Here is a 15,829-nt window from a genome sequence, read left to right as displayed (position 1 = left end):
GCGGGCCGCGGGCTCCCGGCGGGTCCCGCTCATTGTTCCCCGCACTAGCCCTGGCAAACAGGAAGCCGCCCCGGCATGGGGCGCCCCCCCCGCCCCCGGCGGGTGACTGGCAGCCCGGGCGGCCCGTGCGAGCGGCGGCGGCGGCGCGGCGCAGCCAATGAGAGCGCGCGCGCGCGGGCGGGGGCGGGAGTTCCGGGCTGGCAGGCGGGCGGGCGGGCGGCGGTGTCGGCCGGGCCCCCTCTCCCGCGGCAAGCCCCACCTTTCGGCTTTCCCGCACCGTCAATCAAAATAGGAAAAAAAACCCGGAGTAGGCTCGGGCCGCCGCCGCCGCTTCAGCCCGCCGTGAGCACAATAAGCATGTCCCCGGCGGCAGCCGCCTAGCCCTAGCCAGCAGGGCCTGTGTGCGAGCCAGCCAGCCTGCCTGCCTGCCTCCCGCCCAGCCAGCCAGCCAGCCGGCCGCTCGCACTCACACCATGACCGGTACGTACGCACCGACCGAGCCGCCCCGGGGGCTCCCCGCTCCTGCTCCGGCCCTGCGCGTTCCCGCTCCGGCCCCGGAGCGTCCGTGTGCGAGCGAGGCGAGAGCGGCACTGAGAGCAGCAGCAGGAGGAGCAGGGGGAGGAGGGAGAAGAGGGGCAGGGGCAGCAGCACGGGGAGGAGGAGGAGGAGGAGGAGGAGGGCTCCGTGCGGGAGGGCGGGGGGAGCGCTGGGGTTAGGGGGGGGGAGAGGGAGGGAGGAAGGGAGGGAGGGAGAGGGAGGGGGGTGATCGCTCCCGTCAGTGACTCTCCCCTCCCCCTCCCCGCTGTGCCCGCAGCTCCCGAGAAGCCCGTGAAACAAGAGGAAATGGCTGCCTTAGACGTGGACAGCAGCAGCCACAGCGAGTATCTCCAGCACGGCAACGGCGCCGCCTCGGCCTCCGCCGGGGGGGCCGCCCCCCAGGGGAGCGCAGCCCCGGCTGGGCCCCTTCCCCCCCCGCCCCCCCTCCCCCCGGGGTGACACGTTGTGAGGGGGTGCGGGGCCGGTGCCGCCGCCGCCGCTTCCTGTGTGCGCGTCTGCGAGGAGCCCGGTCGCTGTCCCGCACTAACCGCCACCCCCCTTCTCTCCCTGAACCCGCCCATTGTGGGTAGGACGCGCAGCCGTCACCGCTCGCTCTGCTGGCGGCCACCTGCAGCAAGATCGGCCCGCCGTCGCCGGAGGAGGATGAGGCCGCCGCCGCCGCCGCTGCCTCTCACTCTGCCGGAGCGGTGAGTGCCCGCCCCGCCGCTCTCGCACGGCCTGCCGGGGGGAGAGACAGCACAGCCAGCCCGCCCGCCCGGGGGGAGGGACGGGACACACGGCACTGCCCGCCCGGGGGGAGGGACGATAGCAGGGCCGACCTGCCAGGAGAGGGGTCCCCGGGCTCCCCTGCCTCTCCAGGAGGAGCCGGGCTCCCGGGAGGAGGAGGGAGCCAAGCTCCCCCCTCCCCCGCCATTGGGAGCGGCGCCTTCATTTACTTTCAAAAACGGGGGGAGGCGGGAAGCCTCCCTCCCCCGACCCTGGCACCGGAGCGGCTCGCTCGGAACCCGGAGAGGCTGGGAGGCATCTCACCTCCACCTGAGCGCGCCCCCGGTATCCTCGCCAGGCTGTCAGCCTGGAGCCGCGTAGCCAGGCAGGAACACAAAATGAAGGCTGGCTGTAGGGAAGGATGTAGTGAAGTAAAATGGCTGTTTAGAAGCGAGCGCGGTGGTGGAGTGCTGCTTCCTGTATCGCGCTGTTTTTCTAGGGAGAGTTATCATGCGGTTCCTCGTAGCCTTTTCTGTGCTTATCTCTCATGCGCCGTCGCCTCTGAAGGGAGCCTTGATGACCTCGGGACCTGGTGTGATGAGATGGATCTTGTAGACTAGAAACGTATTCTTGCTGAAGCTGTTTTAACAATCCCCATAACAAAAGCCTAATGAAAACTCATGTTCCTTAATTGGTCTGGCTAAATCTCGTGTTGACATATGCTCATAAAATTCAAAGAGATTATGCATTTCTAAATAACTGATACCTAAAAATATTGGTGAATTAAAACAGAGTTCCAAAATACCTTCTAAAATGACATGATGCAATTTTTTGGCCTTAGCCCTTGGAAAATTGCACATATTCCTCTAATTATTTTTTTTACAAGAACATCTTTAAAATTAGCAAAAAAAAAGTCTTTTTCTTTTTATTCTTTTAAAATAAGTCTTGTTTTTTAAACTTGCTGTACAACAGCCTTGTATGGTGTTAGAATTTTGCAAATAGGAGAAAAATTGAAAAGCACTGTACTGTTAGATGGAGTGGCATTGGCAAGCTTTTAAGGAATGTCAAACTATTAGTGGTAGAAGTTTCTAAATACTTGCTAAACTTTAAAATACTTTTCATCTGTAGATTACAGCTTACTTTACATAAAGGGAAGCTGAAGCAAAATAGCCATCTGAGGTCATGCAGTAGGTTGTAGACTAATGACAGAGCTCGAAAATATATTAAGATTCTGACCCCTTTCAAGCATCCGTTCTACCAAGCCTATTTATTTGCTCAAGCAGTGTGCTTTAAAAAATCTTTCTAGATGTAAAGTGCTTGGTACCTTTAAGATTTGTTTTATAATACTGGATGCATACAGTGCTGAAGGACATAAACATACTGAAAAATACATGATGTTTAAATGATTGCTTGCTTTCCTATATCCACCTTTAAGGTTGTTCTTGTTGTACAGCTGGAATTGTGCATCTTGGGGATGGATTGATTGATTAGGATAAGCAGTAGGTCTGACAGGATACTGGAATGCTGGCACAGGACAAATGGTTCCCAGCAGTTCAAAATGGGCAAAGCAGTTTTGTTGTGGTACTTCTTTACTCCTATTAAATTAATATGTTGTTTTGTTAATGTATAAGAGGTTTTTCAGGGGAAAGCAAATGTAATTCAAGAGAAGCCAAAATGTTAGTTAAAAACTAAGTGAACATAAGCTCACTCACTACTTTCCATACATGCAGATAGGCCCTTCCTACATATCTTCCATGAGTTAGGTTATAGCATTCTGGTAATTTTTACACTCCTACAACATAACTCTTGAATGATTCAGAATATTTTGGGTGGAAACTAAATATAAATTGAAGGAGATACCTAGCAGTAGCTGAACTAGACACTGGAGTTAATTAAGATGACCTTAATAAAGAGAGGGGAGGGACCAAAGGCCCTGAAATACATTCCTTGTGAAAAACAGAAAAACAAAAAAGATTTAGTGCGATAAAGATTCTTTTTTTTTTCCTCGACCCTTGTGTTTATTGTATTAGAGGGTGAAAGAAGGAGGAAGAAGCTAAAAAGGCTTAAATTGTAGGTACCTCATAAGTCATATGGGAAATGAAATCTATGTGCACAGACAGACATAACTGTCTTCCTGCAGTTTGTGGTGCTCATCCCTTTCCTAGGAGTATATCTCAGTCAGTTTGAGACCTGTGCATGGGTGATGGTGCCTAATGTTGCAGTGGGAGGACAGCTTTTTCCTGTTATAATCTATACCTGGACTGCAGTTCTGACTGCTGATCATCTGGTAGAACTCTGAATCCACACAAATGGGTAATAGAAGTCAAACCAGGTATTTCCTCCTAGAAGTCCTTGAAGAGCCTGCACTTAAAGAGGTAGCGGTGCTGTTGTTTCAGGGTTATTTTGTTACTGTTTTACTGACATTTGCTTGGTAGAAACTGGCAGGGCTGGAGCCAGCATGCTGGGCTAGCATACTGCTTTCCTGGCTGAAATGGTATGCTGCAGCTGCTCCCCAAGAGACCAGCAGTATGATTTAAAAGCAGCAGCAAAACTCCCATAGGAGTGCGGGGAATATTGCGTGTCTGGGATTTGGGGAAGAGCTGGAGCACATGTGATTGTGTTTGTAATAATCTAGTTGGCCCTGCTTTGAGTCCAGGGGTTGGACCAGGTGACCTTCAGAAGTCCTTTCCAGCTGAAATTATCCTGTGATTCTCTATCAGTATCGGAGTCCAGGCATACTGTTTGAATGGGCATTGCTGTTACACCACTGAAAGGATTAGTGAGGAAGTAAAAAGACTAATGAAAATGGAAGCTGCTTGTAATAAAAAGCAAATGAAGAAGCCAATGGACAGAACTAAACTCAATCCTCTTCTCCTTTCCATCCTGTCAATGACCTGACAGGCTGTCTTCAGACAGCAAGGTTTTCGGCTTGGCCGATGATTCTGGTTGGAACTGTATTTCGTTTTGGATGAGAGGCACTAGCAGGCATTACTGCTGACCCGATCTTTGTACATTGACGAAGACCGCTGTCTTTCAGCTTTGACACCGTGATTTACCCTGCCTAATGATCAACCAACACCAGTATGTTGCCTGATGGTGTTTGATATTAACGTAGATGGCCCTGAGTTTGTGGCTTGCTTATCTGAGAATCTTTTACTTGGTTGCCGTACTGGTACATCCATGGTTGGTTCAAACACTTGCCATGGGAACTTTGCCTTGAGTATTGCTGCCTGCTGATCTTTGTGAGAGCCTTGCTGGGATGGTAGGTGCTACTGCCTGATGTTGAATGACAGCTCACGTTTTAGCCTCTCAGGATGACTTTCTCTGTCTTGGGAGTTTAAAATCTGAGAGGTTTTAGTTTGGGTCTTCTATCTTTGACTAATAATTCTACTTCAAACTCACATTTAGGATTCTTTTTCATTTAAGTACAAACACTCACTCCAGTTTAAACATCAGCAAAGATTTTAGCATTAGATGAAAATGTGAAGCAAAGCAGAAGATGGTAAAGCTGTGCATAAGGGAGGAAACAAAAGAGCAGACAGATTTAGGTCAAATAGAGCCTTGATGACCAGCTGTACAGCTGTAGCATGATCAGATGATTGTTTAAGAAGATAGAAAGCTGAGATGATAACCAGTTGTTTTTGTTCTTTTACTTCATTGTAATGCAAAGCTAAAGGCTGTCTTGGAACTCTCATGCTCACAAGGGCCATTCTTATGGTTGTGCTGGGTGGGATTGGATAGGTGAGGATGCAGTGCAAGACTGATGGGAGGTTGTGTGGGAGGTCTGGAGGGTGGGAGAATTGGGAAGAGTAGTGGGCTGGCTGAGAAAACTTGGCTCAGACAGCTGCCAAGGAATGGGAGCTGTCAGAGACAACTGCCCCATCTGAGGTGTGTAGCTGCATCTTGTGTGAAATGGGCTGCACTGATTTGCTAGTCTTAAAACAAACAAAAAGGTTGGGAGGAATGGTTTATATGATTTATTTGTGTTGTTGCTTGCCAAGAAGATGTGGAAAACGTTTGGACAGATTAATAAGTAGCATATCTGGGGAAGATGAGTATCATTTCTCTGCTGTAGGCAAAACATTTCTGTGTATCTTTTGCAAATAAAGGTTGGAGTGTTTTAAGACTGCTTTGGCATATCTTGAGCTTTAGAATTGAGTTCACAGAACTTTAAGTGAAAGTCTGGAATTCTGGTTGGTTTATGCCTCAGAAGATTAACCATCTGATATGCACCTAGTTTAAACTCAGTATAGGAGGAAATAGGAATAGTGCTGACAGGATGGAGAAAGAGGAAGACAGTTTAAATTTCATGTTTTCCACTAGGTAAAAATATGCACGAATGCCACGTGTCAGAGTTAACCATACTACTTGGTTTTCTGGCCTATATGATCATTTTGAGGAAGTTCAGAATTATTCTGACATCCATTTTTGCTTTTGATAAGATAGCTTCCTGATGCTAGGTTTCTGGATGCAAACAGATGCACTTGAACATGCTCAGCCACTATAGAAAAGTCTACTTGGAACTGTCTTGCTTCTCTCTGTTCTCTACTTTTGCAAAACAAAGAAGTTTCACTAGAATGTGATGGCTAACTGTGTTTGTCCTGCTGGTGTCCAGAAGCTCGCATTTTAAAATGTTATTTGGTGTCTTTCTAATGCTGGATCAGAACCAAATCTTGAAGTTCCTTTATAAGAAGGTGCTTTAGGGATGTTCTTAAAAATTTTTGTTTTATTTCTCCTAGTAGTTTTGGAGAAAGTAAGAGAATGTATGGTTTAAAACATTTCCATATTTAAAAACTGCATAGACAAAAAGTTCTCTAATATTAAACACTAGTAAGAAGTCTAAGATTTCACAGAAAGCTGAGGCTGGTAAGGATGTCTGGAGAATGTCTGGTCTGCCCTTCCTTGCTCAGAGTAGAATCAGTGAGAGGAAGTTGTTCAGTGCTGTGTCCAGTGGCTTTGAACACATCCAAGGATAGAGACTCCACTATCTGGGCAGCGTGTTCCAGTGTTTGATAACCCATATGATACAAAAAAAAAGGAGGCTTTTTCTTATATTATGGAGGACAGCGTCAAAAGCCTGACTGATGTAGTGATAAATAGTATGCCTTGGCTAACCCTATCTACCAAGCTAGTTTTTTCATCATAGGGCATTATGAAGTTAGTGATTTCAGCATTATTTCCCCTTCCTTCCCCTTCAGCTGGTTACTGCTGAACAGAACTCCTTTTTTCCCTCAAGGTTATTTGAAGGTTAATTTTTTCAAGGTTATTTTCAAGGTTATTTGCTCCATTGCCTTCCCAAAGATCAAGTTGAGGCCGACTGCTCTCAGGTCCTCTTTCTTGTTCTCTTCATGATTTGATAGACCCTTCAGACCTGAGTGGAAAGCAGGAAAAAAACAAACCATTCCACAGAATGGTAGTTTGGCATGTAGTTATATTGAGATTCATATACATAATATATTTAATAATTAATAAACAAAAGAAGTTACCTGTGATCTAGTTAAAAATATCTCCTTGTTTTGCCATGTATTGTTTCTTAGTACTTCAGCTTCCTTGTTTCTGCTAAGGTCAGGGATATTGTATTGGCTTAATTCAGACAAGTTCTGAACTTCTGCTGATTGATAACAAACCGTTCGAAGTTTTGGCTCCAGTTGTCCATTTCAAGCAAAAGGATGTAGATATTCTTTAATTGAGACACAGATATATTTCACCAGATTGAAGTTTCTTTTAAAATAGGACTTTAAGCAGCCCCAGAATACTTCTTTTTTCCTGAAGTGCTCTTTGTTTTTCCAAACATTTGATTTGGGCAAAAGTATTTCTTTAAATTGAGTGGCTTCATTGGCTCAAACATGCAACAGAATTAATTTGCCTTAACAAACAGCTTTATGTCAGCTGAACCACAGTGACTGATGTTGAACACATTTTTAACCTATGGCAAATACCAGGTAGAACGTATTAGCTCATACTTTAATGAAAGAGTTGAAGCAAGTACATTTTATCTTGTATTTGTAATGACCTAAGAATGCACATGTAGTTTACTGTAGCTGGGTAAACATATGGTATTATTAAATCCATGCATTTGAACCCTAACTCTTTCATAAAACAACAATTTGGATGAGGCAGTGTCCAATCTTCTTCATTAGGTGTGTGATTTTTAAATGTTTAGGAGCTCATGACTCATTATCTGTCCACCTCTGGTTGTTTGGCTGATGCTTTTGCTCCAGGACTAAATGGTGCAAAAATGACTTTTTGAAAAGTGCAGTAAAAAGCAGTTCACCAGCACAGGTAAATGTTTGGTAGACTTTAGTGATAAAATACTGATGGCTAATGACATGTGCCCATTTGACATGTTGAGATCCAGGTGTCTACAACAGATACCAGTTTTTACAGGGGTGTTTCTCCTCTTTCCTCCTCTCCATTTTACTTTGGTGAAGCATATTTTATTTTTTTTAAAGTCCTATCATTCAGTATGGTTTAGATCACTTCTGAAAGGTATTTTATCTTCTTTCTCTTATCTCCTTCCACATTTGACTTAATGTTGCTGTAATTTTATCTAAATATATTGAACAAGACAATTACTAGATTTTTATTTATCATGGCTCATGATTCTTCAGTGATGAGACTTCTCTCAGAGACATATCTTTATTTTACCCACTGGAAATTATACAAGGCCTGTTAAAGAATCAAAAGACAGGCTGAACAGTGGTTGTTGCTTTCACTCTTTGTTGGTACTTGACCTTTCTTCAGGTGGATGTATCATTTGATTTTAATTCATCCTATGCCTTGTGTCAGCTACTCTCTTTGCTCTGTTCCTGTCTCTTTTTCTTGTTTCCTGATGCTGCTTCCAGTGAATTCCCTGTTGCTTCCTGTTCTCTCCTCCTTGGCTGAGTAGTGCTGAACTTCCGTCAGATCTTTGTCCCTTCCTCTTGAAACAGAGTCTTTGGATTGAAAGAGTCCAGCCTTCTTTTAAAGGAACAGCTGCCAAATAACTGCTGCCTGAGTATCAGTTGATAAGGAAACTGTTGCTTTGTCTCTACCCTCTAAATAATTTCCATGGATGGCTGAGACAGCAAACAAACTGGTGTATTTTGAATATAAAGCTCAGTAAGCTATTGGACTGCAGATGTTGCTGCTCATATATCAGTGGCAGAACTTCTGAGTTACTACAAAAGTGCTTAATTGCCTAAGGACGTAAAGAAAGTTTATTACTCTTTAGTTAGTAAGAAAAGAAGTCCAAGAAATGTCTTGTCTCAACAGACTTTGTGAAATAGCATGACAGTTAATCTTGTTATGACAGGCTGATGATGACCATTTGAGATTAGAGATCATCCTCAAATACTCTTTACTATACATTGTTTTTTTTATGCTTCAATGCTAGTAATTTTGATGGCTGCCAGAGAGCTTCTTGAAAACTTCATCCTCTTTTTGCTCCTCCCTCCACATGATTCAGCTGGTGGTGTCTGATATAGCCAGCTGTAAGAGTAATATGAATAACAGGCATTTTATGTTGTATGTGTAGCATAGCTTCAAATCCTCATGCATGGCTGCCCTGAACTTCTCCATGGACTGACAAGTGCATCTACTAAAAGAGTGGCTCTATTGTGCTAAAATCATTACAGAGTAGGATTTGAAGGAAGATTTCACTAGATCATGAAAATGTGAGATGTGTGCCCAACATGAAAATGCTAATATGGAAATCAAAATATGTTTTGGAAGAAGAATAAAGTAGGTCATTTCCATATCATGAAGGAGCACAAAGGAGACAGGTTCCCTTTGAAGTATTTCTGTGGAGAATATTACATATGAGTAGACATGTTACTGCGTATTAGATCAGTCCAGTTTAACCGAAGCTTTCAACATTTGTTTGTACATAGTTTTCAATCAGTGAGAAATTATATCAGACTTGCAATGGTTTACTTTTCCTTTCTCTTTTGTTCTAACAGCTATCAGCTCACTATATTATACATTTATTTTATAATGACACACTTTAAACATAACAATAATATTTTTGCTTTTGGTATTTTCTGATTGATGTTTACCCATGACTTCTATAGGTCTTTTGATATTTTATGAAGCCTTCAGTTAATAGGTATTTATATGCTTGTGAATTGAGTAGTTATGAATTTTCTTAGCAGCATTTCAGCAACTGGTATCTCTGTGTATGCAATATTAAACACAAGTGTATAAAGCTAATGTGGTAGCAGAAGAAAATAGAACTTGCCTTCTTCTAAGTAAGATATGATATGGAATATTACATGTTTTTTATTCTAGTATCGTAAGTTATGAATTTGAAAGACTAAAAAATTTAGATATGTTTTTTAAATGAAAGGTTGATCAGTATAAGAGGAAAAGAAAATAATAAAAGACAATTATTATTATCCTTTTTCTGTTTCTTTTCCTTTGAAGCATTAAGGCCATGAAATTAGTTTTGTTCTCGTAATGCTGAATCTATTTACTAATATACTACCTGAAAAATTATGTATCATTTATGAAACACATTATTTTGAGCTGGAAAGGATCCCCAGGGATCACCGAGTCCAACTTTTAATAAGAGTCGATGGTCTGTGTCTTTGAGAGCTGAAGGAGTCTAGCATTCTTTTGGTTTTTTGCACAATAATGATTTTTACAATTATTGAGAAGAATTTAAAACCATACTATGTGATTCCTTATTGAAAATGAAGCTTGGTAAGCACAGTAAAAAGTCTTTTAATAAGTACTCAGACTTAAATATGTTATTTTTCCTTAAAATGGAAACATTGTAGTGTTATGGGCTGGAATAAGATAAGAATGTGAAGCTAGCAAAGTCCCATCTAACGCTGTGGACTAAATTCACTCAGGTGCATATTGCAGGATTCTTTCAGACTGCTAGGTCTCAGTGCTATGTTAGGAAAGAATTAGATGTGTGCTGTATTTTGCATGTCCTGGTTTTGTTCTAAAGGGAGTCAGAATGCAGCAACAGAAAAAAGTTGCAATATGTTCTGGTAACTTCCCTCCTAGGAGTGATCACAAGATGAGTGCAGGACAAACCAGGGCTTTTCTTCCTATGTCCTCTGGTCTCTGCCAGAGAGACAGTTTTGTTTCGTGGGGCTGAATTGGTTGTAAGACAAGTGAGTTACATGTCGCTAATACTAAGTTATTCCACTGGTTTACTGTAGTATGATAGAACAGGTAAGGAGAAACTTTACTTCATATTTTTTAGATTAACGGTTATTTACAATACCAAGCTGGTTTACTATACAAATCTGTGCTAAGCGTTGCAAGATGTTAAATCTAATTCTTAATACTCTATTCTGAAAAAGCTTGCTTTGGTAAAGAAAGGTAAGTGCAATTTACCTTTTCTTTACTGAATTAAAACCAAATATATAATAGATTCTTCAAGCATCTGGGGTCTGCTCTGAAACAATGGCCTTTTCTGTTGTACCAACTTAATGAATATAATTTTTTTCCCCCTCCTAACTGATGCATATGACTAATCCAAACATTTTTTCAGTGTAAAAGTTCTTAGTCTAGAAGTCTTCTTCCTTAGTGAAACTAACTCCTACAAGCTTATAAATACTGGAGCTTTGTGTTATGTGTAACAAACTGAGGTTGTCCTATCTTCCAACTGTATGACTACATCACTTCTTAATATTTTCTGTACTGCTGGGAGTCACAGCATGCACAAATATAAAACAGAGTTGAAAGGCAGTGGAGCTCCAGGAGATATAGGCAACACTGGCTTCACGGCGATTGCTCCACTTCTCTGCAGTAGGTGCCTAGCTGGGCAAAGGGTGTTTCCGAGTCCCAGGGTAAGTTGGTGATGAGAACTCCAGCAGCCCCTGCCAGCTCCCTCCTTCCCACAGCCAGGGGTTTGGATTACCCAACAGCCCTGCCACCAGAATAACCCTGCTGCTGGTCACCTGACATAGCCATGACATAGGAGCTGCATTTGACGTGTTCGCGAACAGCGTGCAGCTCATGACCCACAGGCTGGCTACCCTGACTTACGCACTAGATCTATAGACTAGTCTGTATAGACTAAAGTCTGTATTTCATGGTTTTGATCCAATTGCTGATGGTTGTATGAGCTATACTGCATGTTTTCCAGTAGTGTATCAATATCTAGTGTTGAATTGCATGACTGGTCTAGCACATAGTCTGTACAACATTTGTTTTAATTTTTTGTTTTCTTTTTTCTTTTTATTCAGACAGGGGATTTGGCTTCTGTGCAATTAGCTGGAGCTCCAAACAGATGGGAGGTCTTGTCTGCAGCTCCTACCACTATAAAGGATGAAGCTGGTAATATAGTACAGATTCCAGGTGCTGCCACAGTAACTTCAAGTGGGCAGTATGTCCTTCCTATTCAGAGTTTGCAAAATCAACAAATCTTTTCTGTTGCACCAGGATCAGATTCGTCGAATGGTACAGTGTCTAACGTTCAATACCAAGTAATACCCCAGATCCAGACAGCGGATGGTCAGCAGGTTCAACTTGGCTTTGCAGCCTCTTCTGATAATAGCAGTATAAATCAAGAAACCGGTCAAATTCAGATCATTCCTGGCTCGAATCAAACCATCATTGCCTCTGGAACATCTTCAGCTAATATTCAGAATATCTTATCTGGTCAGTCTGGTCAAGTCCAGGTTCAGGGAGTTGCAATTGGTGGTTCGTCTTACCCTGGCCAAGCACAAGTGGTTGCTAACGTCCCTCTTGGACTGCCAGGAAATATTACTTTTGTACCCATTAATAGTGTTGATCTAGATTCTCTGGGACTTGGCAGTGGTTCTCAAACCATGACAGCAGGCATTAATGCAGATGGGCACTTGATAAATACCGGACAGGCCATGGATAGTTCAGATACTTCTGAAAGGACTGGTGAGCAAGTTTCTCCTGAAATTACAGAAACTGCCACTGATAATGACTTATTTGTGCCAACGTCATCTTCATCACAATTGCCCGTTACCATAGACAGTTCAAGTATATTGGAACAAAATGCAAATGACTTGACCACAACTAGCGGTCAAGTTCATGGTTCTGATCTTCAGGGAAATTACATCCAGACATCAGTCTCTGATGACACACAGGCTCAGAATATTCAGGTCTCCACAGCACAGCCAATTGTACAACACATACAGCTACAAGAGTCGCAGCAGCCAACCAGTCAAGCCCAGATTGTACAAGGTATTGCGCAACAGACAATCCATGGTGTTCAAGCAAGTCAAAGTCTATCTCAACAGGCTCTTCAAAATCTTCAACTGCAGCTGAATCCTGGAACTTTCTTAATTCAGGCACAAACAGTGACCCCTTCTGGGCAGATAACCTGGCAGACATTTCAAGTGCAAGGAGTTCAGAACTTGCAGAACTTGCAAATTCAGAATGCACCTGGTCAACAAATAACTCTGACCCCTGTGCAGACTCTCACTCTCGGTCAAGTTGCAGCAGGTGGTGCGTTGACATCAACTCCAGTTAGTCTAAGCACTGCTCAATTGCCAAATCTACAGACAGTAACAGTAAACTCCATAGATTCTGCTGGTATTCAGCTGCATCAAGGAGAAAATGCTGGCAGTCCTGCAGGTATTTATTTTACTCTTTTTGCAAAAGATTTTTTTTTTTATTACTGCATGTTGTTGGTTTAAATGGTGATAATCAGAACATCATTATCTTGCTATTGAAGCCTACAAAACATAGTGGGTTAAACATGGTGATGATAGTTTTTATTTCAAACTGCTGTTCCATCAGAAACTGTAATTGTAGAATGTAGTCCTACCTCACTCTTTTTAGTATGAGCTCATGTAGCTCCCAAGTAGTCATATTAGTTAACAGCACTTCAGTGTTTGTGCTTAAAGGTCTTAACCTGGAGAAGATCAGTATACTAAATTGAAAAGGGGGAAATCAGCTGCCACTCTTCTAAGGCATCAGTATCATTGACATACCCATTCTTCCTAGTCCTGAGTAGATGAAGTTTCTATGGAAAATCCCAATATTTCTGTTTATACAACTTTTTTCTCCTTCAAATTTTAAGACCCCCTGGGGTGGTGTTATTCATCTGCTCTTTTGTTAAATTAATTTCCTACTGATTTACTATCAGTATTACTATGATGTAGGAAATCCATGTAAGCAGCAGTGAAACGAGCATGCAAATATCAAAATGGAGTATATGCTTAAGAATATGCATGAATTTTCAGTACTGCTTACTTGCATTATGTTTTAAAGTACAATCATTAGTTATAAATATCACGGTTTTATTTCAGTGGAGAAGAAATATTTTCTTAAAACAGGTGTTTCTTAATGTGAGAAAAAATAAACATGCCTGTTTTTTTTGGTTAAATTTGGTATAGTACATTCCAAATTTCAGGGCATAACTACCTAAACAAAAAGATTGAGAGATGATTGTGGTTTAGGAGATTTTGCTGTACCAGAAGCCATTTAAACACATTATTGGGTTGTGCCCAGGCTAGTTATGAGGGGCAGAATGAGCAGTAGAGATCATTTGTGAGGGAATTCTTGCACAAAATAGCTTGGGAATCACTGTTTCGCTATTTCCATGTGATCCAGCCCTCTGGTTCATCAAGATACTGAACAATAAATATTTAAACAAAACATGCATGGATTTTATTGTATGTCTATTTAAAATTGTGAGAAGAATGCAATGTTAAGTGAAACATGCCTAGAAGACCTACTGAATTTTGTTTCAAAAGGCTACTGATTATAATACCTATATAGTTACTGATACTGCTGTATTCTATGTCAAGAAGCTTGCTTTCCCATTTGAAATCTAAAATTTGAATTGAAAATAGTATGCTGGGATGTTTTTTTGTTCATTTTGTTTTGGAATTGGTATTACAAATTTACCATTAAGTAATGTTATTCAGACCTAGATAAACCTACTCTTGGCTAGTAGGCAACAGCACCAAAGGAATGTGCTCTGCTCACAATATTTGCTCCTCTGTCTGATCTTGATTCTTAAATTTTCTGTTTACAGTGACAACAGGAAGTCTTGGTTTGTCTCCATGACATATTGTTACCTATGAGAGTATAGACATCAGTAACAAAAAGCATATATTCTGCATGTTAATACAGCTCAACTCAAATGTCAGAATCTAAAGAGCCCTTTACTAATTATTATTATTAGCTCTCTGGCTAATAAAAGGAGGATTATTTCTGGGAATTATATTTGGTATAGGATGTTGTAGCTAATGGTATTGCTTATGGAGTAATGTAGCAGAAACTTGAGGAGAAGGATAGAAAGGAAAAAGGAGAAAGAAAACAAAAAAACCCCAAACAAGCTAGGCACATAAGAAGTTGAGTCCGATCTGTGCTATGTATCATTTTGGCTATTGATTGTTCTCAATAATGTTTCAGTGGTGGTTTATAATAAAATTCAAGGGAGTTCCATCAAGAATTCTTTAACTGTATTCTCCTATAAGGAATTTCACATGCGAAGGCAAGAGACTAAATGGGATATATGAAATGTGATTTAGTAGGCAGAAGTACTAGATGAATAGTAGAAACTATTGCCTGAAGTGCACTGCTATAAACACCTGGCTATATTAAAGATAAGATGGAGATTTATAGTGACATTTTTCCTACTTGTCTAGGAATAATAAATGGATTGAAAGGTATTAAAGCTGCCGTTCCCTAAATTTGGGGAGAATGTAATTGGTCCTTCCTTTATGTTAGGAGAAACTCACTTTTCCACAGTAATGATTAGTGTGACACTACTTCTGACAGAATCAGACTGAATTATTTTGATTGACTTCCAGTGTCTTTTCCATATGCATCTGTTATTTTGTCTGAGAGAATCTTTTTCAGAGGTGTTTCTCCCCTCCTTATTTATAACCCCTCACAACCTTTCTTCAGGTTAGAGAATAAATACGCAATTAAAAGAAGATTATGAAATCATAGGGGGTTTTTTTCAGTCAAAAGCATATTGTTGTTTTGCAAATAAGGAAAAACAGTTTAATTTTAAACTGAAAGAAGGTAAGTGGAAGTGGCAGAAGAATGAGAGAAGTTAAATGGTTTGAAGCCACTTGATTCCTTTTTTTGCCATCTACCAACAAACTTTGAAGCAAGATATAAGAAGGGTTTCCCTGTATTTTCTCCCCCAAGCTGAATAATGCACTCCTTTCATACTGAATCAGGCTGTATTTTCTGTTTTCATTTAAGAAAATTTGTCTACCTGAGACAAAAATAGAAAGAATATATTTCTAGTTTTTTGTCAGAGATGGTTGGTAATTATCTGAAGTTCAAATGGTGTACTTTGTTCTGTTAGCAGTGTAGCTGCGAAAACAGTTATGTTTTGGATTTTCATTGTTACAGCCCATTGTATGAGAGATGTTCTTCCAAGGCTCACTCCCCAGGTAGGCAGCAGAGGACATCTTTACTGTGCTTGTTGAGTGTGTGAGAAGAAAAAATGTATTTACTTAGGTCCTACATTTTGTTTACATAATGGAAAGCCATTGAAACCCTAATACAAAACTAATTGCTTTGTCCAGTAAATGTACAGTTTCCTTTGAAAGATGTCCAGTAATTATGCTTCTACCAAAATGTCCATTCTACCAGGCATACATGTGAATAGACCTACATTGCA

At 41.7% G+C, this 15,829-nt stretch overlaps 1 protein-coding gene across 2 annotated transcripts in view; it reads left to right on the top strand.

Moving 5' to 3' along the window:
- Nucleotides 1-209: 209 nt before the first annotated feature.
- The window catches only part of SP3 (Sp3 transcription factor), a 33,690-nt gene continuing 18,070 nt past the window's right edge, over nt 210-15,829 (top strand). The window contains exons 1-4 of one of the 2 annotated variants that reach the window (XM_088058514.1): nt 210-480; nt 815-945; nt 1,128-1,244; nt 11,448-12,813. In XM_088058514.1, the coding sequence (XP_087914640.1) occupies nt 474-480; nt 815-945; nt 1,128-1,244; nt 11,448-12,813 (1,621 nt within the window). In that variant the 5' untranslated portion in view covers nt 210-473. Of the gene's footprint in view, nt 481-814; nt 946-1,127; nt 1,245-11,447; nt 12,814-15,829 lie in introns of those variants that run through there. The other variant, XM_088058513.1, reaches the window with a different exon arrangement.

Source organism: Pseudopodoces humilis, chromosome 8 (assembly GCF_049639895.1).
Source record: "Pseudopodoces humilis isolate 2021_Gansu_Grassland_sample_001 chromosome 8, ASM4963989v1, whole genome shotgun sequence".
In the NCBI taxonomy this organism is placed as follows: Eukaryota; Metazoa; Chordata; class Aves; order Passeriformes; family Paridae; genus Pseudopodoces; species Pseudopodoces humilis.
The sequence above is the reverse complement of the archived record's forward strand: the minus strand, read 5'-3'. Positions and strand labels throughout refer to the sequence as shown.